At 40.0% G+C, this 21,383-nt stretch overlaps 5 protein-coding genes across 10 annotated transcripts in view; 4 read left to right on the plus strand and 1 right to left on the minus strand.

The window, feature by feature from the left end:
* The first annotated feature begins 3,944 nt into the window (after window positions 1-3,944).
* Window positions 3,945-4,800, plus strand: LOC144469090 (uncharacterized). Its single transcript, XM_078179004.1, has 4 exons — window positions 3,945-3,956; window positions 4,173-4,302; window positions 4,389-4,558; window positions 4,660-4,800. The coding sequence occupies exons 1-4, from the start codon at window positions 3,945-3,947 to the stop codon at window positions 4,798-4,800; spliced, it is 453 nt and encodes a 150-aa protein (XP_078035130.1).
* A 3,989-nt stretch (window positions 4,801-8,789) lies between these two features.
* LOC144468708 (uncharacterized) lies at window positions 8,790-10,362 on the plus strand. Its single transcript, XM_078178374.1, has 3 exons — window positions 8,790-8,873; window positions 9,024-9,305; window positions 10,177-10,362. The coding sequence occupies exons 1-3, from the start codon at window positions 8,862-8,864 to the stop codon at window positions 10,318-10,320; spliced, it is 438 nt and encodes a 145-aa protein (XP_078034500.1). The 5' UTR covers window positions 8,790-8,861; the 3' UTR covers window positions 10,321-10,362.
* Window positions 10,363-12,200: 1,838 nt separating this feature from the next.
* On the plus strand, window positions 12,201-14,059 carry LOC144468390 (uncharacterized). The gene is made up of 2 exons (XM_078177821.1): window positions 12,201-12,215; window positions 13,403-14,059. The coding sequence occupies exons 1-2, from the start codon at window positions 12,201-12,203 to the stop codon at window positions 14,057-14,059; spliced, it is 672 nt and encodes a 223-aa protein (XP_078033947.1).
* Window positions 14,060-16,487: 2,428 nt separating this feature from the next.
* LOC144468391 (uncharacterized) lies at window positions 16,488-17,645 on the plus strand. Its single transcript, XM_078177823.1, has 3 exons — window positions 16,488-16,518; window positions 17,225-17,480; window positions 17,545-17,645. The coding sequence occupies exons 1-3, from the start codon at window positions 16,507-16,509 to the stop codon at window positions 17,643-17,645; spliced, it is 369 nt and encodes a 122-aa protein (XP_078033949.1). The 5' UTR covers window positions 16,488-16,506.
* LOC144468284 (1-phosphatidylinositol 4,5-bisphosphate phosphodiesterase) overlaps window positions 17,530-21,383 on the minus strand; it is a 31,732-nt gene continuing 27,878 nt past the window's right edge. For 3 of the 6 annotated variants that reach the window (XM_078177636.1, XM_078177637.1, XM_078177638.1), the window contains exons 17-20: window positions 21,233-21,382; window positions 20,946-21,123; window positions 19,797-20,247; window positions 17,532-19,431 (exon numbers count right to left, since the gene is read on the minus strand). In XM_078177636.1, the coding sequence (XP_078033762.1) occupies window positions 19,363-19,431; window positions 19,797-20,247; window positions 20,946-21,123; window positions 21,233-21,382 (848 nt within the window). In that variant the 3' untranslated portion in view covers window positions 17,532-19,362. Of the gene's footprint in view, window positions 19,432-19,796; window positions 20,248-20,945; window positions 21,124-21,232; window position 21,383 lie in introns of all 6 variants that reach the window. The other 3 variants (XM_078177640.1, XM_078177641.1, XM_078177639.1) reach the window with 3 other exon arrangements.

The following is a 21,383-nucleotide window of genomic DNA, read 5'->3' on the forward strand; positions in this document are numbered from 1 at the left end:
CAGGAATACTGGTAGAAAATGTAAGAAGTTCAGTTTTGTATGGTTCATAAGAAATGTTTAATTTTCAATATATCTTAAACATTATGTACTAGATTTTTATATTTTCCTGAATGTTTTGTGGATCAGAAGTGTTATAAAATATTTAATTTCTTCCATTCAATCGAGAAAGTATTTCCATCAGTACTGGAAGACAACGTTTTATTAAACGATTTACTGAGTATGTATTACTAGCGTGTCATACATATAATAGTACATCGTGTCGAGGCACGCGATACAAATGTGACTTTAATAGGAATTCTTTGTCGGTACCAATTTATCAACAGACTGCGGATTTTTGCGCGATTATTGATTTTCACTGTTCCAGTTATTGACTTCAAATCGGCAGAAACTTCAGGAATATTGTAGTTTGAAAGGATGGGCCCTATATTATCGATTTAATAAAACGTTACAGCATGAATTATTCTTTTCGAAATCAACTTTAACGAAACAATATATTTTTTAGCTACTATTTTCAGATACATGATTTGCGGGAACGTAAAATGTTCTATTTTTCAACACTTTTAAAATTTCACTTTCGAAAAGTCAAGCATTTCCTATAATAATATTAAAATTGGAAAAATAATTTGTGGCTATCAATCACTATATTTTACAACATTCTTACGTTTTGTAGTTTTCAATAAGATTATTAAGACATAATTGATTAGGTATAAATAATCATTCTTTTATTCGTACACTGGCTTATGAAAGTCTTCGAACATTTACTAATCCATTTAACATCTCAAAAAATATAAGTCAAACGTTTCAATTTAATAAAGTTATTCCGCCATAAAAGGTATTTGAACACTTTCGTAAAAGTCTTAACAAATTGCAGGCAATATGTAAAATCGATACAGTACCTTTAGATTATGTTTTGTCGGAATTTGTTGGGGAAATCGGTCCTGCTTAAAATGTTTATTAATTAGAAGAGTCGGAAATGGAAGCAACCGGAAGAGTCGATTTGAATTCACGGACAGTTATCGTATGAAATTGTACGAGTTGGAGATTTAATTTCTACTTCGATCGGCCTTCCTTCATTCTTCATACCTTTCATGAATATTGAAACGAAGTTGAAGTCAGTACTGCAAGTATGCTTCGCTCGCTTTTGTTACTCTAGCAGCTTGCCAACAATCCGCAGCCGTTTATATTTCCTGTTAATTAAAAAACGCTGCAATAAGAACTCGAAGAAACGATTTTATCAGGCACGCCCAAAGACGATAGAGGAACGGAGCGTACGCTTTCTGATCTTGTCTACGAATCAGCCGTGCCGTTGTCGATTTAAGGCAACCCGAAATCTGCTTTTACAGGAACAAAGATCGCCGTATCCGATCGCTTTTTCGCAAGAAGTCCTTTCACGAGGCGAACGCGTACGGACTTTCATTTCATCGCTCCGAAAAATTTGATCCGCTTTGAGTGTCTTTACCGGGAGCGTTCTTCACCTTCACTTCCGGTAGGCAAGAGATTTGCGCATACACACGTGCATATACACAATATATACACATTTATGTATATACATACGATACAGCCGTCGCCGGCACGCTACACCCGAAAAAGAAATTGTCTTCGTGCTCGTTTTTTTCGTGGTCGACGATTTCCCGTTTCATCGAACTGAATCTCTTAATCGAATTCCGTGATGCGTGGTTGGTCACGATCACCGTGATCTAGACGCGATGCTAATGGGTTCTTTTTTTGGCGCGGGGTTATGAAAGTGAGGCCGCTAATGACATCGGACTCTCATAACTGCTGCAGAGACGTTCACTTCCGGTAAATGTAGCAGCAATGTAAATTTGCGGTTGCAACTCGAGGCGCTTTTGATCTTCCGCTTTGCCAGTGACTTCGCGGGATTTCTGGCCACCACGTTACACGTGTTTCATTCTCGCAGCCGCAAGGTCGGTTCTCCCTCAATGAAGATGATTAATAAACTGCGAACACTTCCCCGTATTCTTCGGCCGACCGAGGAACTCATTTTGTTGGCAGATCTGAAAGGAGTATTATACTGAAGTGGTCTTTAACGGATTCTTCGGTGTAGTAATGATTAGAAGGAAATTGTTTATGGGAATAGACGTTATAGTAGTCTATTGGCATAATCGATGATTACGCTTTCTTGGCAGTGAAGGAAAATTTTCATTGCTTCATCGAATATTAATTATATTTTATGGAATTTAATTTGCATGGAATTGTCTAACTAAATTTTATTATGATTTAAACATAACCACTAATTGAGCTGTTCAGGAAAGCTTAATAATTAGAGATGTAATAAGGAATTACACAAACTGCGCACGGAAGAGTGCATCAATCAATAAAAGAGATACGAATCAGTTATACGAGCATTCAGATTATATTTTTGATCGGCGTATCTTTTGATATTCTCTCGAAGCAATGAATATCTATCTTGAAAAGTTTTGAAACCGTAAGTTCGGTTCCCTTGCATAAATTCAGAAGCAATTTGCATTTTAAATTAAAGTTCAGAAAACGATATTTACTTTAAATATTATGGTCCGGAACTTTGCTGTTTTCACATAAAATTAACTTCGGTAGATCTTATAACTCGTAAAAGTGAAAAGCGATGAGAATACAGCAGTGCCTCGATTATTCGAACCACTGATAAATGAGTTTTCTATTATGAGTGAATATTGTTCTGTTAAACGGATCGTTAAAATTTCAATAGTACCGTGACTAACAAACATTCATGTTTCTATAATTAGAACGAGTAATTATGATTCTACTGTCATAAAAAAATGGGCTCGCATAAAATATGAGGAATTTAAAAATTTTGAAAATCGACTAATACGTAATTAATGGAACTGGTTTATTCGGATCGAAAACAATTTTCTCAATCATGTGTACACCAGCTATTATTCTTCGATCTAATATCTCAAAACCGAATGCATATGCAATTTATTATTTCCAGGTAATATAGATTATTCGATTTTCTTCTATGCCACATTCTTTTTTAGCTCAAATGATAGCTCGCAGTCTGAAGAATATAATGCAAAGCTTTGAAATTTTGTTCAAATGTGGCTGACTTAAAACGACAATTTTCTAAGCAAGGTAAACGATGTCTCAAGTAGACCTTTGTAAATATTTTCATTATCATATTCTCTATTGCTCAAATATTTGTGATTTTTCGATTAATCCAGATAATCGAGATTCTACCCTAATTGAATAAAAATAAAAGACATACGCTACTATTTTGCCAATTTACTTTGATTTATACCTACTTGGAGCAATTTCCATGAACAGTTTCTCGCATACGATGCTATAAAACTACTTCTATTCAAATCTAAAGAAAAATCAATTCATTTGAGAGAATTGTAGAAAAGTTATTGCATTCTGATAGGAGTTCATTAACCTTGACTGTCTGTATTTCGGTGTTCCATTTCGGCCAGAATATCCCAGTGTCGTCAAAGAGGAATGAGAATAAGAATGAGATTCCAAGGACAATTTGCTGAAGTACGTCACCTGTAATCAGTGGTAAACAGTCTTGACCCAAGCGCATCGGCCTACTCTTCCCATCGATCAGAAAGTGTTCGGCGGATCGGAACGCGTTACTCTAACGACGAGACACTTCCACGGCGCGTGTGTTTCCGGTGTCCACGATCGCGCGTAATCCCGCAATCCAGTGTGCCGTGTACGTCGCGGCGGTTGGTTCAATGAACCGCGTGAAAAATGAAACGGGAACCTTTCATATTCATCGTCGTCGAATAGAGTTCGGCCGTAGGTTGGCGGGTGGTGAGACCCGATTCACTGTATCCAGGAAAGGGTCGACGGTCTAGCGGAAGGAATCAGTGAAAGGTGGTGGAATCGATGTTAGTATATAAGCTCCCTGCTCTGGAACCGCAGACATTCAACGCTCGATCCTTCTGCGCAGACAATTGACACGCGCCCACGCCCGAATATCTGCAGCCATGAACCGAATCGTAAGACAACCGCGTGCACTGCAGTCGCACACGTCACAGGAAAATTCGGGGCGCGGTGTCAATTTATCAGAAAATTGAATCTAAACGGTCTCGGACACTGACCCCTTTTTTCCTGTTCGCGGACGACTGGAAAGGCTCGATAGAGAAACGAAGAATAGTGATTTACGGGTAACCATTTATCAGCCGAACGGATGATTAACGATCGAATGTTTACAGATTGCTTTTGTTGGTCTCTTGGTGGCGCTCGTAGGCGTGGCTTCCGCGGGCCATCTGGACGAGGATCACGGCCACTCGACCTACGAGGAAAAATCCCAGCCTGTGGAGATACCGATCTATAAGAAATATGGTGAACATTTTCAATTATTCTATAACTGTCGTGCACACTCAGCCGAGTCGCATATGAGATACTGACCATGTTTAATAAACTTTCAGCGATACCGATTCCCCATCCGGTGCCAGTTCAAATACCCCAGAAAATCGAGATTCCAATTCCCCAGCCGCAGAACGTTCCCATTGAGATTCCACAACCTTACCCGGTCGAGGTGATCAAACACGTCGAGATTCCCATAGAAAAACCTGAACCTGTCGTCGTGGAGAAGCATGTGAGTATCGAATCTTGCTCAGCTCGCGAAACGCACGATTCCGCGGTGATTCCGTACCATGGACGATTTTTCTAACGAGCGACGACTCGATGTTCGCACAGGTGCCGTTCGTCGTGGAGAAGCCGTATCCAGTTTACGTCGAGAAGAAGTTCCCCATCCCAGTCGCGAAGCCGTACCCGGTCCATGTACCGATCTACAAGCACGTGTTCCATTACACCTCGAAAGGCAAAGGATGGCACTAAGCTACTCGACAACGCGTGTCAGACCTCGAGAGACGTTTCTCGCTGGACTGACCCCACCTGTAGATCTATCTGGAAACGGAAATTATTTAATTACGGAGAGCGAACGGTCCGATGAAGACTCCGCACAGCGCATCGATATTGTCGACGACAATCTCGTTGCCAATGTTGACTTTGTTATTATTGTAATTTTATACACTCGTTAAGTTTTTACCAGTTTTCGTAGAAGATATTGTTAATAAATGATTTTCAAAAAGAAAGAGAAATGAGAAGGAAGTAGGAACGGCGCAAGTTGTGAATCGTTTCGAGCGAGTAAACGCGCTCGCGTGCGCGCGTCGAGCGGTGCGAATAATTCAATTAGCAGATCGTGGAGGATAATCGGACAGGAAACGCTACTGGGTCGCCGCTGGTCGGATCGCGATCCTCTTCCTGCTCGTTATCGGGACAATAGGGAAGCGCGTAACCTTTTCTCTCCGCTTCCTCGTCATCCGGCGTGTTACCGATCGATCTGGAAAGAAACCAGCCACCAGACCAGCCGTGCCGCCCGATCTTGATTGACCATAATGAGCTCGAGACAGCGCAGGCGGCGTTCCTGCATCGAAACCACTTTTACTTGGGATACACTTTCACTGTTCCGCTCGCCGATACATACGGCACACCGTGCACGATTCGAATCTTCCGAGAGACTTCTCTCCTGAGACCACACCCCTCTACGACTGGCTGCGCCTTCCTCCCCGTGGCGTTCGAAACCGAACACAAATGTATACGTATCTCCGGTTGTTGTCCGAACACTTCACGGCCTCGGGCGAACACATTTACGAGGATAGAATGCGTTACCACGTGTCCGAGAGAACGTCTGTTCGAAAGTTTGATCTGCGGCGCGATGATCGATGCAGATTCGATGTTCCGTCTACGTGCGTTAAATCTTTAACCATTCGTGGGAGATCTAGGAACACGGCGAGATAGTGAGATCTGTAGAATTTACGACTTTGCCTTATTTTTTCATTCACTAATGCTACCTCGTAGCTCTACGAGTTCGAATCTGCAAAGCATTATGTCTCTGTAGCTCGCGAAAAATTTATGAGGACTTATATCATGTAATCAATATTACATGTTGCGTAATGTGAACAATATAAGCGTCGTATTATTATCACATTACCGAAACTATTGAGAGTGAAAATAAATTCGTTACAGCCATGCAACTGGCACAGAAAATTGTGTAATAATCTGTAATCTACTAATTAGTATGTTTTATGCATTGATGTAATTATTTCAGACTTTAAATAAAATTGCATTATCTCATAATAATTCCCATATTATTATTCAGTAAAAGTGTTTATTATATATACTGAGTGAGTCATTTTACTCTTGCACCGCCATTTTTCTTGTAAAAGACATATTAAAAAGTGTTTCGAACGAGAGATTGTTTCATATAAAGAGATGCACATTTTCTATTTTGTCAAAAAGGAATTGTTACCGTGTATACGTCGCTTGATATAAAAGAATTTTTGTTCGAGATATTTTTTTTATAGAGCATGTATTTTACAAGTAAAATGCAAGTGAGTGAGTTGAATGATTCACCCGGTATTATTATGGAATTCAGAAATTGCGTAAGCATTCATAGTATAGTAATTAAGGTGGGATCGTATTCATCAAGATCAGATAGTAAGTAGCGTGCTATACGTTCATTAGAATATACAAATACAAAAGTTTCTTATTCTTTAAACATTATTATGGTTGTACAAATCTTATTAACAGCATGTTAAAGCGCCATTCGTTGCAGTCGTGTTATCTGAGTAGTTTCTAATTACTAAAGAAGAAAGAAAACTCGTATTTCACGAGGAAAGAACCTTACGATTCTCATTTCACTGTTATTACTGCTGATAGCTTGTACCGAAAAAGTCAACTTAGAGTTCGTGAAACGTTGATTATTCTTGGCATTTTACTTCAATGAAATTAAAGAGTGGAATTACTTTATAACTGTAGCGCTGAGATGTTTGTTCATTCTCTGCAAAAACCGGAAAAGTTGCACGCCTTTAAAAAACACTACTACAAAAAATAAATATACCTTAACGAACACATGAGTTATTTATTACCGCTCCTTATGATAACTATTTCATTTTACTTTTATATATTGTAAAATTTAATTATTTACTAATAGTTATTTAATAATAGTTATTTAATAATTAATTTAATAACAGTAATTGTAACTTTTCGCTAAACGTACGTTGTCTATTTTCAGTAGTTTGTCGTCTGTAAAATTAAATAAATTAAAGTTCAAATACAAAGAAAATTCCTTTGTTAATGACATAAATTCTGATTCATTGTTTAATACTTTAACCTCCACATCACCCATATGCGGATGACGGAATTATTCACCGAGATTTGAAAATGAATTTTCGTGTTATGTTCCTAATTTCATCGGGATATGCAAACTATATGAATATTGGGATAGTAATCGGTGTCATATAATTTAACTTTTCACTTTTAATTTAATTAAATAAAATAATTTAGTCTGACAGAATTTTTGAGGTTGTCGGCTTGACAATCAAAAGTGTTAAGCAATCGGATTCTCCCCGTGCGTCCAATAATTATGCAGCAAATAATTCTTGCCGCACAGACTGAACAGAAGCAGCAAATATCGGTAAAAATTATTCGAATACTGCGCAGAGCTCGCACCATCGGCGCGAAAGCTGTACCTCTTCAGGATCGCGTGTCTGCTAGAGATGGGAACGCCTCGACTTGTAGTCAAGCAGGCTGACAGTAATTTACAAATTGCTAAACCGGTGAACTAGACCACGACCGAGCAGTGTTCGCTGCGGTTGACTGAGCGTATTCTCTTTCTAGCATACAATAGAGATTGTTGCGCATAGTCATCGCCGATTATCAAAAACATTAATCGCATTCGAGTGGTAATCGCGAGAGGGAGGCCCGGCTAACGAGTCGCGTAATCACTCAATGAAGGGATAATTGAATCGAGCCGTCGCGATTTCCTTTCGTCGTGTGACGCATCTTGCCACCTCACCAACAACAAACCCGCGCAACGTACCTTTCCTAGTCATCCTTTCCTAGCCCTTTGAACTGTGACACATCTCGCCACCTCACCAACAACAAACCCGCGCAATCTACCTTTCCTATCATCCTTTCCTAGCCCTTTGAACTGTGACACATCTCGCCACTCACCACAACAAACCCGCGCCTCCTAGTCATCCTCCCAAGTCCTTTGAACCATGACACACCCGATAGATTCATCCTATGACTACAATCTCCGACCGACTCACCACAAAACCGATAAGACTAATATAAAAGAACCCTTGTACAAAATAAAGTCAGTCTGCCTTCTTACCTCAAGCTAACCGTGTCGTTACTCTGCCCGGTCTTCGATCCAACTTTGTGTTAATTGTGTTTATAATTAAACGTACGGAGAAATCCCCGTGACAGTCGCGACGAACAATGTATCGTTCACCTTCGATATGGTGAAAATCGAAAGTGGCTGCTGTATTTGGCATCCGTGGGAGCGGTACTCGCGAATTTCTCAAATATCTTTCGTTCGCTCGCGTAATTACGCGAACGGATAAGGATGCGGTTCTACGACTCCGCGGACCGATATTACGTCGATCGCCGGATAATTATTCTTGGCTACACTGGTTCCAATTAATTCAGAGAACTTTCAGAGTTCGAAGGATCACGATCGAGAAAATCCGCTTCGTAGAATCGGCGAGAGATGCGAAACATTTCGGTCGTTGATCTTCGCGATGCTATGCAGATTCGTTTCGAGAAAGATGGGGTCTCTCTGCGTGGGTATTTGCAAGGTGAATGGAGGTGGGGGTCGACATACTCGTTGTTATATCGACGCAGACAATCGCCGGGTGATCGTATATGTGTGCAGATTAACACGACGGGCAGAAAGAGTCAATGTAATGAAGAGAAGGGGAGAAAGTGACGTTGGTATATAAACAGTTGGCCGTGACTTTGAAAGTATCAAACAGATCGTGGCGAGTTAACACTGCGGGTTCCGACGTCTGTATTCGTTCGAGCGTGATCGCTGTGTTCCATAAGAAATCATGAGGATCATCGTGAGTTATCGGCTAAGTTTTTGTTTCTTTGTTCGACCTTCTCACGGCTATTTTCTTGCTAATGTTAATGCTGAAAAAATCGAGGAATAAAATGTGTTAGGTTTCTATTTCAACGACGATGATTTTAACCATTTTTTTGTATCATTGCAGATTTTGGCAGCTCTTGTGGCGGTAGCATCAGCTTCCTACGAAGAGGAACATGGAGGCTCCACGTATCACGAGACGTCGAAGCCAGTCGAAATACCGATTTACAAAAAATACGCCATACCGATACCGCATCCTGTCCCAGTGCCAGTTCCTCAGCAGATTAAGGTACCAATCCCTCAACCATATCAGGTGGAATTGCCAGTGCCACATCCGGTCCCGGTAGAAGTCATCAAACATGTGGAGATCCCAGTGGAGAAGCCCGAGCCTTATGTAGTCGAGAAAAAGGTATTTGTAGCTATGATACGTGAAATTTGTCATCCTATATGACATTCGAATCTCTAGTTGGCTCTAGACACGGATACTAGTTGACTGTGACCGACTTTAAAACTTAATATCATTTCAATAAACACGATAACGTTATCTCAAACAATTTAGCGTTCCATTAGATTCAGTTTTCAATTCCAGATCTTAAACAATTTAACCATTTTTGAACATAGATTCACAAACAATTTTTCGTATTAAACGCACCAATTAAATTGTATACTACATTTTTGGAATACATACTTTTTTTTAATGTAGTGAAATTAATGAGTATACTTAAAACAGTTTTAACGCTCAATATAGATATCGTTCTGCAAAACGAGCTATACAAGATTTGATCATTATTGAAAGGTTAAGTCAACACGTTGACTTCCACAGTAATGTTCATAAAAGACATGCAGTATTAGAACACATTATTTCATAATATAAAAATAGAGAAGACAAGGTTCGTAACAAAAAGCAGAACAAGATCACTTTTTAGTTAAATTGTATCTATAGTACTTTTACATATTATTATACATTACACTTTTTCGGCTTGAACAAACTTTGATACGTGTTGTAGATTGCAATACAAGATATATAAACTTGATAATAACATCTCGCGAATCATAACATGGCAGTCAAAGTGTTAAACACAAACTCGACAATCGTAATGTACTTCTCAATATCTTAATGTATTCAGTGTCCTTTTGAAAGTAACATTAACAATTGCCGGCGTGCTGGAGGCTCTCCTGAATATCACATTGCTGTGAAACGTACACTGGTGCAACTCTTATTACGCAGCATTATGAAAATTCGAGTGCGCAGGGGACATTGAAACATGATTGTTGCGCAGGTGCCGTACGTGGTCGAGAAACCATACCCGGTGACAGTTGAAAAGCACTTTGCGGTGCCCATCCCGAAACCGTACCCGGTCCACGTGCCCGTCTACAAACACGTATTCCACCATCAAACCAAGAGCCACGGATGGAAACACTGATCCACATTCGACGACACCAAACACGAAGACGTCTAGCCAAAAAGCTACTAGAGAGAAACGATCGTTTCTTTGCGCTGTACATAGTCCACTTGTTTTCTAGTTAATGTATTGTTATTGAAATAAATTGTTGTTCTATTTACCTGTTCGCCTCTTGCAGTCACTGGCCGGCGCATTCCTTTCCAATGATCGGACGGTCCGAAGCGGGACTCGGATGATTGAACGATTTCGAAAGTGCGTCGTGCGATCGCGAGTTCGTCGGAGCAACTGGCTATAAAAGTCACTTTTTCTTTGTACTACACCATTTCTTAATTAGGTCACTTACGCCGCGTACGATTTCGCTGATCCAGAGCCCGCCCACCCCGGCACCTGTTTTCTCCGTCCGACTGCTACCGAGAGTGCGATGAATTTAATCGTCGTTATCTCGGGGAAAGGAAAAGTAGACGATTTTACAAATCGAAGATTTTGATCTCGTTGACCTACATAATGTCTTGATATTTTTACTGGTAGCGATAACGTCCGTAATTAGTTGTTAACATGAATGAATTGATAAACCCTCCCCGTGCACGAATAGATTACACGGAGAAACTTATCCCCCTACCAACTGATATCTCATCTGCCTACTGCAATTTAAGAGTGATCTGTGTCATTTCTTCGTGGGTGAGATATGGACGATCGTCGTTAACGGCGATCCATTGATTCATATATATTCTTTCAGTATATAGGTATATTCTATTTTAAGTACATCCTTTTTTGGCCTAAATGATAGCTGAAAATGGCAGTGTAAAACTCTGAAATTCTTTTAAAATGATACTTTTCAAAACAATGTACACAATATCTCAGCTTGTAATGACATATTACGACAGATAGTTGCAAATACCTATATATTCCCTAAGTATTAGTAGACAATATCGATTCAAGAAATTCTTGTATAACATCTACGAACCAATTTTTAACATTCTTGCGAAAAACCGACATCTTAACCTCTTGGTACACCATTTTCTGCATAGTCAACTAGAATTTCTTCGATTGTAATAACTGCTTTGAAAGGAAAGAAAATTGATTTATTTGAATGCTTAAATATCGACGACAACGGAATTTTATGTCGACGAAGAAAAATAAAATAACATTCACGATTGTTACTAGAAATTTTCATCACGAGTTAGACTCGTCAAAGTACCCGAAGGGATTAATATGTTGTCATTCAAGAATACGTAATGAAAATTGCGTTTAGTATTTAATTTTCTAATTTCTCACTAAATTGTCGAAACTGTCGCAGTATTAACATTTTGATAGAAAGTGAAGGAATGGTATCTATTAATGCCCGATTATAATTTCCATCAATATTAGTCGTTCTACAAATGGTTTTCGCCTCGATCTGGAGCGATCGATCACGGAATGATTAACCGGCTCTCGCAACGGTGGCGGTGATAGGAAATATTTCAATCGGGACGCGGTTTTTTCCCAAGTCCGGCGAATTTCTGAAGGCGAAACACCTGAGGGCGATCGGCCCCGTTACGAAGCTGCCCTCCGGTTTTGTCGGTCCAGAAACCGGCCAATGGCTGTTCGACGACGGTGTTGCAAATGACGAACGCCCTGTCTAACGACGACCGCATAACCCGAGCCCATGCCCGAGGTGCAGAATTTATTCAGGAAATACCGGGGCGCTACCAAGTTGCGTCACAGATGCCCGACCGACGACCGCTTTTTACGGCCGCTTAAGGGAATCACATTCGACTTCGGTCCGTAAGAAACCTGCCCCGTTGAAGTGGAGCAAAAGTTTATAAAACCTACGGCCACGCACGACGCGCTCCTAGTTTCGCCCGGGACAGTAGATCCGTCGTTTATCCGGGACCCATCGTTCTCAGTCTTCTTCGTGAATCATGCTCAGGCTATTGGTAAGCAAAACCGAGGGGCAGAATCGTCGCTTTACTCCTTCGCAACTCAGCCTTCGGAGGCAGGCGTGCGGATAATTAATGTTCATTGCCGGTAGATTACCGTGAATGTTAAAGAACGCGACTGCTGGGCGAAGCACTGGCACTTATACTAAAATTACTGCAATTTAAACTTTTCACCCAATCTTCAATTGAGCGGAGAATCGTTACGTTAAATGGCACGCTGCTGTGCTGTCGGGTGAAAAGTCTTGTACAGCAATTAGATCATCGAATCTTTCTTCTGTAAAGTTTTCGTTAATATTTATATCTAGATTGTTCTAAGTATTTAACAATAGAAGTGGGTTCGTGAAATATAATATAATATTCGTGAAATAACAGTAGAGATATTAACCCCTTGCACTACAATAACGAGTCAGACTCGTGATGAAGATTTCATGCAACATTTGCTAGCTATGAATACTATTCATTTCTTTTAAATCTAAATCAAATTGAATTCTTTCGTTATCAAAGACTAGAAACGGAGGTAAATAAAGACAGTACAAGAAACAAAAATTATCTGATCCTATTACGGAAAATTCTAAGGGCAAATAACTGGTAATCAATGCAACGTGAAAGGAGTCTTAGTGCAAGAGGTTGAGAGGATTTAAGGTTATCGAAACATTAGTATCAACTTATGAATGACCTATCTGGCTCCAGTAACAGATTAATGCATTCAAATATTTAAATAACGTTACCAGCTGCGTATCATTGCATTACATTTCTGTACACTGTTTGATACATAACTCTTAGTACTGTATCGTGCAGATACTCATAATTTGTTGCACAAGAGCAACACTTCTTTCATTTGCATTAGCACCAAGCTAATTTTCCCTTCACAAAACAGAATTTTCGGTAATCAAAATCGTCGCTTTAAAAGTTAGAGTTGTTGTTGATATCATCGAAAGATCCTTGAGATACAAGGGGTGAAAAAGATAAAAGTCGATCAAAACTGTCAAAGTAAATGTGTTAAAATAAGGTATTGCCATTTATCAATTCGTATTGCATTCGAAATGCATGATCGCGTGATCAGTTTTGTTTTTGTGATAACGCGCAAGTAAACTTGATGAATTAAAAATCGATGGGTAATAGACTAATGGAATGGAGCATATTGTCGTATTGCAAGCCATAACAACGACTTTCGCAATTTACAGATCCCATGCCTGATATGGCTGTCCAGCGTCCGCTCGGAGATGTCGATGCACATGCTGGACGGCATGATGGAGGACAACGAGGCCATGACGGACGCCATGATGCTGAAGCCAAAACGGGAGTCTTACCATAACCCGTGTCCGCCTGTGTACTCTCATCCGATTTCGTACTCGCCGCCACCACAGATTTACGTGAAACCGGTGGTTCACCCGCCTCCGATGCCGGTCTACCATCAGCCAATACAGGTGGTTCCGAAGCCAATGATCACATATGTGAAGCCAGCTCCGCCTCCTGTGGTGGTGAAACCGGTGGTCCACCCGGTGGTCCAGCCGGTGGTGCATCCGGTGGTCCAGCCGAAGGTGGTGCTACCCGTCTACCACAAACCGATGATATCGTACGCCCCGGTCTACCAGAAACCCGTCTACTATGCGCCCATGGTGCAGAAGGTGATGTACGAGCAGCCCAAGGTTCTCCTGAAGAAATACGAGGTGCCCGTCACCCAGGTGATCCAAAAGCCTCAGATCAGTTACCCCGTTCAGTATCATCAACCAAAGGTGGTACACGTGCCACCACCACAGCTTAACTACGTGAAGATCTCGCAGCCGGTCGTCCATCATCAGCCCGTTATTCAGTCGCCGGTGAAACCATGGTGCCTGTAGATCAGTCCGTGGATCGGACATCACGGTGCCAGCACAGCGATCCAGTGGATCGATCGTCAAGCTTTGAACGATCCGGAAAAGCGGCAACGATCCGAGGTTTTTGCGCGAGGCTTGCTTCATCAAACGGAATCAACCATGTCGCGGTTATCTTTACCAGCCATAATGAATCGTAGTCATGCGTATTTTAGCGAGCCACTCGTTTCGCAGGTTGTACAATAAAACAAGAAACAAAAGGAAGTGTCAATCTTGTCGAATTCGCACACCACCTTTCCGCTCGTCCCGTGCAACTTTCCCAGTTCTTAATGGTATCGTTTGGTAATCTCCTCGAAGATACGATTAACCCCTTGCACTATAATAACGAGTCAGGCTCGTGACATAGATTTCATGCAAGATCTACTAGATACGAACGTTATTAATTTCTTCTACATCGAAATAAAGATAAATTCTTCTCTTATCAAAGTCTAGAAACAAAAGTACATAAAGACAATAGAAGAAACAAAATTTGTCTGGTCCTATTATTAAAAATATTAAGGACAAATAAGTGTTAATCAACGCTGCGCGAAAGGAATCGTAATACAAGGGGTTAAGTAAAAGCATCTGGTGCGATAAAGTCTGAATGCTTAGAAAGCTCGTCCAGGATATATATGTATAAGCGTGAACTACTTTACCCAAATACACATTTCGATGTGCTGTCTTTTTCCAAACATTGCAGTGCTTGTATCGGCAAATGTTTAATTGGTTAGCTTAGACAGTTTGCAGTATTTTAAACAAAGTTCACATCTTTGTTTTAATATTAAGCATTGAACATTGTAAAATAGAGGTCATGCCTTATTGAACCATCTCAAAGGAGCTCTTAGACTTCTTAACATGTTTTCATAAAAAATTATTGCAAGTTTGTTACATTCGCTTACCTTATTTATCACCACATATGTTGTATAATTTGCAATAATTCATTTGTTTCAAAATTGTAATAAATATCTTGAGAAACAGCCTCTCTCTCTCTCTCTCTCTCTCGCTCTCTCTCGCTCTCTCTCAGGTGCTACTGTTCGCCACTTTGCAGAGAAATAATTGCCATAAGTAGTACGTATTTATAAAGTTCTAAATAAGGACATCATTAAATTAGAAGTGCATTTATCGTTTCAGAAAAAAATTCTAAAAGTTATGTTCTTTCGAGTTAATTAGACATGTCCCGTTAAGTGGAAAGGTTCGTTAGAATTCAGGAAAGTGGATGGTAATGCCATCCATCGCCAATTGGTACAACCGCCGAAGGCGAGGTACGCACGAATGAACCTATTTTCTCGCAGGGAACACACAAGTAGAACTGCAAACGAATATACCAATAAACCGATCACTATATGGTGTTTGAAAATTGTTTCATTGCGCACCCTATGATTCAGTACGAAGAATTTTGAAACTACACCGAGAAGCAGAATCGATAACTGGCACGAAGAAATTAATGACTGACACGATTACGTCAGCGAGATTTTTACGTGGCAACCATACGTCCCGGTCTTGATTTACAGAGGAATTATGTCTTAGCAATTATTTGTGGTTTTAATCCTTGACACCAATTTCTTTCTTTTCAACGTTACCAACAAAATGTTCAATAGTGTTTATGGCAAGTTTAAATTAGATTAAACATTAACTCGAATTAGTTACAATCAAATTACTTAATTTATGTCACTTTTAGAAAATGGTAAAAGTGATTTCAAGTAGTTTGTAATGATAACCTGTACGGTTCATGCATCCTTTTTTCACCGAAAACATTACATAATGAAAATTTAGCAGAAACAATTCAAATTATTCAAAATAATGTTTGCAACGATGTCCTAATCATTACTAATCAGGCAACATAATTATTACTAAACTCGGCGAGAATTAATTCGTACAGATGTTTTAAACGCCAAAATCATTTGTACATCTTGTCTAATTACTCTGTGAAGAAATACTTCAAAGTGTTAATGAATACGCGCGTCGATGCTGCAATCTAGTTGTTCCTGCAGCAACATTTCTTTCGTTTGATTAATTAAGAAACGAAGGAAGTTCGGAACGTTAATCGGTACAACTCACGACATTTTTTTGCCTTCTATCAGACAGCCTGATTGCGTCAAGCCAACGCCAGGAAGGGAATAGTAGGGAATTAATTGCAGGTCGTCCTTTCGTGGCAAGCTTTCCAACCGATGCTCGATTATTTCAAGGAATCGTCGTTTCGCCATGAGTTCGCAACGTTGGGAATTGCATAAGGTAGGGCTGGCGGGACGAAACGGTTCGCGATTTTAAAACCGCCGATTTTCTTCTCTCTATGACAATACACGAGCGTAAACATCCAGTCAGATTTTTACACAGGCTTTCGACATGCTTTGCAATGTGTATAAAACGTATGCACGCGGGTGAACCCCGTTCAGTCAACGTTCAAGAAGATATCCCGTGCACTTTCCGCCTTCGCTATGAAATACCTTGTAAGTAATCCACTACTTCATTATTTTATTTATAATCCAACGCACTGATGTGATATTTTATCTGTTAGTTGAATAATTCCATTACTAGACTGCAGATCTATATGTAAAAGAGTGAACTGTAAAGACTGAAAATTAAATTGTCATGTATTCCTCTTTTTAAAAATAATTGTGACACATCGAAAACAATGTTTAATATTTCTTATCAATGGTATCCTTAAATGTTTGTAGCAATGTTACAGCTCTGTTTTTTGCTAATTTAGTTTCGTCACTAGTGCTATAAAATTTACAATCCACTTAGTTCTAAGGAATAATATCTGTTTTAAAGAACTTTTATTCGTTCATTCGTGTATGAGTAATTTTCATACGGTTTAATTTTTAAAGTTGGTTATTTGAAAGTTTCCTTGAAACTTTATGGCTCAATTTGTTTAAACTGAACGTATATATACTCTACAGGAATAAAATGTAAGAGGAATGATGTTGAATTTGTAAATACAGTAGAGACTCTTATTTGAAGGTTTATTTTTTGTCGCGTTCTATTATCTATACTCTATTATCTAAATAATACAATGATTACGTAGTAGAACGTTTGAATACCAGAATATTGTAAAAACAAATACTAGGAGGTCTCTACTGTGCCAGTTTTTTTAAATTTAAGTCTATTGTGAACGGGGACGGTGAAAAAATCAATTTGAAATTAAACTTCTAGCTGTGTCTTATGGTCGCCATTGCTTGCGAAGCAGCAAGGATACCAAGAGTAACTGACCAAGGATATTTCCAAAACTATCAGGGTGGTTTTCCAAATAACGACCCCTCATCCTACCATAACCCACAAGGAAATGGAGGTGCAGCCCCGTTCTTCGGGGACTACAGGGGTCCGGAAGGGAACTTGGGTCTTGGAAGTGAGTTCTTCCCGAATCAAGCTCCTGTCGGCGGCAGACAGGATATAAATCATTTGGCAGGAGGTAATTTCCAATCGAGACATCAAACGTACTAAATTACTGATTTATTCCATTAATCCACTTTTAGTTCCCTTTGGCGACATCGGCGCGAATCAACCGAACTTCAGGGCTCAAAATTATGGTCATCTGAGCCACGATTTCAATTTCCAAGCACCGAGATTCTATTAATACTGCACGAGTAATTAATGAACCACGTTTGCCACGTGGTGGAAGTGATTTAACCGCCTCAATTGCAATTAAGACCGTTCTCCAACACCGCCGAGTCACGATTCACGATTCAAGTTGTACCAACACACTGCAAAAAATAAAGTATCGATCGAAGAGACGACAAATATATTTAGTGAGCTAGCGATCTCTTTATTTTTCCTTATCCTTTTATATCCATATATATATCATATATATATGTATCATATATATCATATATATACATAACATAGGTTAATGTAATCATTTATGTAAATAACATTATTAGAATGAAAACAACGACGTGATAATCATTATGCTAGGCTCTTCTTTCGGGTTTTTTTCCTCTCTGCTCTTAATTTATATACAATGCTGTTTGCCAGTTTATTTGGACCATTCGCGCGAGAGTACTCATTCGAGGCGGAAGAAAAGAAAGGATTCTCGAAACGAGTACCTGCTCGATCGTGACTGAAGAACGCGGGGCTTGTATTATAATACTTTTTATTCTACGCCATCGTACCCGACCGTAAAAGCATTATCTTATTTGTTGTTGCACGAACGTCACATTTAGTACAGCGAAGGAATCGTCGCAGCAACGAGAAAGAGATTCCCCTCTGCCTTAGGCAATGAAACACAAACACACGCGCACACACAGTCGTTCCGGCCCATTCACATCGCACGATAGAATTCGATAATAGCGTTAACAATCGAAAAATATTGAAATCGCCGAGTCGAGCGGCACGCTAGCTCCACGCGACCCGCTTCCATTGTGCTGACGGCGTGATCGGTTCAAACCTATACGCGCAATTATTCTTCAACCTGTCCGGAATCCGACAATGTTGATCCATCTGTCTGTCGACCGTTCGAGGAATGATTGTAAGTATACGGGCTCCTTAAAAAATATGGGTCCGGGATTTAGCAGCGAACGCAGACCTGAGCGACACGGGCTCGTCGAATGTAATAGACGATTCTGCCAAAAGCTATTCTTGCGAAATCTCGTATGACAACTTCTATTCGCGAACATTGACCTCGTATCCTGTTAGGAGCGAGTTACAGACATTTAGAGTCACTTTATCGTAATTACGGCTACCTCTTACCTCGCTCGATAAAATAGAACTACCTTTTGTCAGTCGAACCTAAAAATTACATGGCAAATTACACTTAACGATATAAGAGATAATAGTAGAACGAGACACATTTATATTCTTCCTCTTCTCGGAGCTGCATTCTCTACTGAATCGTAGGCCAGTGTCCTTATTTTGCGGGGCACCGTGTGCGTTTCAACCGAGCACACCGTACGTATAATAAATATATACCTATCATTAATATAAGAACTTGACTAGATCACTTTAGTTTTTATTGACTCCCTTATTTAGTCTAGGTACTTGCTCGTGCGACGACGGAGAGTATGGAGAGTTACAAGATGCTTCTTCTTATAAAAAAATATCCAGGAGAATGAACTAGAGTTACGATTAACGCGGAGGTTCTCCGTTTGCTCTCGGTTCTCGGGACGTTGACGCGGTCCGAATTCTGGACTCAACGAGGCGAACGTCGACGGGTCCGAGAACGTCGGCCGACGGGGCTTGATCCCAATTCCAATTGTAATTAACGTTTGTATGCGGATACTCTGAACGCAGCACCTCGACTGTTCTGCAACCGGTCAGTCGTAGAGGGACGAATAGACGACGGGAAGCGGCGGCCATCACACGTAGAATTCGGTTTTCGGGGCCAGTTCGTACTCCATCTCCTCGTTTTTATACATGTCCATAATCTGCAACAACAATTTTCTTACATTCCGGCCTTTACATCCGATATCCTACAATTTATTCATTAAATTAATTTTTAAAAAAATGCAGTTCGAATGGTAGAAATCATCGAAAAATAATATTAAAGCCGACATGTAAATTATAACAGTAATACCCATATAAGAAGTAATGAAATTGTGTTAGATTTGCATTGATTTAAATAATTACATGTATCACAAACTGTAAAATACTCGAGTATGGATTTTTAGAATGTCTAAATCTTACTTTGAAAAGTAATCAAGAGCTTTTTAATATATTTTGAAACGCCAAGATGTATACAATGCGATTGCACGAAGTTTAGATTAGTTATTTTAATAATATTAATTCGTACCGCGTTCATGTCCTTTTGCAATTCTTCCAGCTGCTTCTCATGAATTACTCTCAGCTTCTCCTTCTCCCTGTTCTGAATACTCTGCGCGATCCTTCGTTCTTCCATGAATTTCTTAGTGTTGTTCTGCTGCTTCTCCCTAAGTCTCCCCTCCTTAATTCCCCGAGTCTTCAAAGTTTTGTCGTTCATAACTTCCCTCATGCTTTCCACCGACAGCCTAGCCTGCCTAGCGTTAAGTTCTTTGATCTCGCGTTCGTGACGCACCGAGAGCTGCTTCTGCTGAACCATCTGAGCGGTCACGCACAATTTACACAGGACGTTCCGTCGTTCCTCCAAATGATTACGAATCAGTTCGCGTTCCTCGCGACGCTGCCTGGTGGCTAATCGAGACCACTGATCCGTTTGATCGGCAACAGCACGGCGGACAACCGGATCCCTTGACAATTGCGCTTTGCTGCAAGTGGAACAACAGATACGTGAGTTTCATGAGATTAGGGCCAAACAAAATGGCGCATAGTCGAGTATATCGCCTTAAAAGCTGACCAAAATTACTTTCTTGCTTCTCGAATGTAATAATGCCATTATTTACTACAGTATCACAAAAAATGTATAGGATAAAAAACATACAAATAATTTTATAAATGTTTATGAATACGATATGTCTGTTTTTGTTTGCACTTAATTAATTTTGTATCACGAACAGAAAGGCATACTAATTTTAATATCAAACCAAGCATTGGCACCAACTTGGATGTATAACAAAATTTTATATCAATTGTCCGAAATGCAATGTACTTTACTGAAGTATTGCTAACTTTTCAACATCTCTAATTACTCTAATACGTTTAATGTAGAACATAATATTTAATCGTAGGTAAAGTATTCGTTTATCTAAACAACCACTGTAACAAGCTGGCAAGATTTGTATTCGACATGTAACAATCATTAATGAGTGAACAGTATCACAAAAACTTCATATTTAATAGAATATAACGCTTCAATAAATCAAATAACAGAAAAAATATTGGAATATTGTTTTCTGTACATTCATTTGACGCAGAAAGCAAACAGTTTTAATTTTGAATGAAACCTTTTAGACCGTGTTTTAGCCAGCTTTTGAACCCAAATAGTTCACTTTGCGGCGTTACGTACTTTTTGCCTTTGATAATCTTCTCTATCGCGACGCAATGCTGTTTCTGGACGGTTAGTTTGTCTTTCTGGTGCCTCTTCTTTAGGGACTCTAGTTCCTTCTGCTGCTTAGTGAGCACCTTCTGATAACCTTTCTCTTGGCGCAGTACTTCCACCGTGATGGGGTCGAATTTCATTTCCTCTGTAACCGACGGAGTTTTCTATGTATATTGTTCCGTACCGTTGGACAATTGTTTGCGCGTATTGTCAGCAGAATATCCGAGAAAGAATAATAAATTACAGAGACTCGCCTCTGGGTTTAGGTGGCTCACGATGATGAGCGGGCGCGGAATCATTACCTCTGCTGTCGCTCTTCTCTATTCCAAGGCCCCTCATCTTGTTCTGCGACATGCTCTCCGGTTTTCTGTAAGCCCGAGGTGCTGTCAGCGCATCCATGAGTCC

This window comes from Augochlora pura, chromosome 4 (assembly GCF_028453695.1).
Source record: "Augochlora pura isolate Apur16 chromosome 4, APUR_v2.2.1, whole genome shotgun sequence".
NCBI classification, from domain to species: domain Eukaryota; kingdom Metazoa; phylum Arthropoda; class Insecta; order Hymenoptera; family Halictidae; genus Augochlora; species Augochlora pura.

Bases quoted from the DNA above. Each gene is read 5' to 3' on its own strand.
- LOC144468708 (XM_078178374.1), top strand. The intron at 9,306-10,176 runs GTATTTGTAGCT...ATTGTTGCGCAG, and splicing joins CTTATGTAGTCGAGAAAAAG to GTGCCGTACGTGGTCGAGAA.
- LOC144469090 (XM_078179004.1), top strand. The intron at 4,303-4,388 runs GTGAACATTTTC...ATAAACTTTCAG, and splicing joins ACCGATCTATAAGAAATATG to CGATACCGATTCCCCATCCG. The intron at 4,559-4,659 runs GTGAGTATCGAA...ATGTTCGCACAG, and splicing joins CTGTCGTCGTGGAGAAGCAT to GTGCCGTTCGTCGTGGAGAA.
- LOC144468391 (XM_078177823.1), top strand. The intron at 17,481-17,544 runs GTAATTTCCAAT...ATCCACTTTTAG, and splicing joins TATAAATCATTTGGCAGGAG to TTCCCTTTGGCGACATCGGC.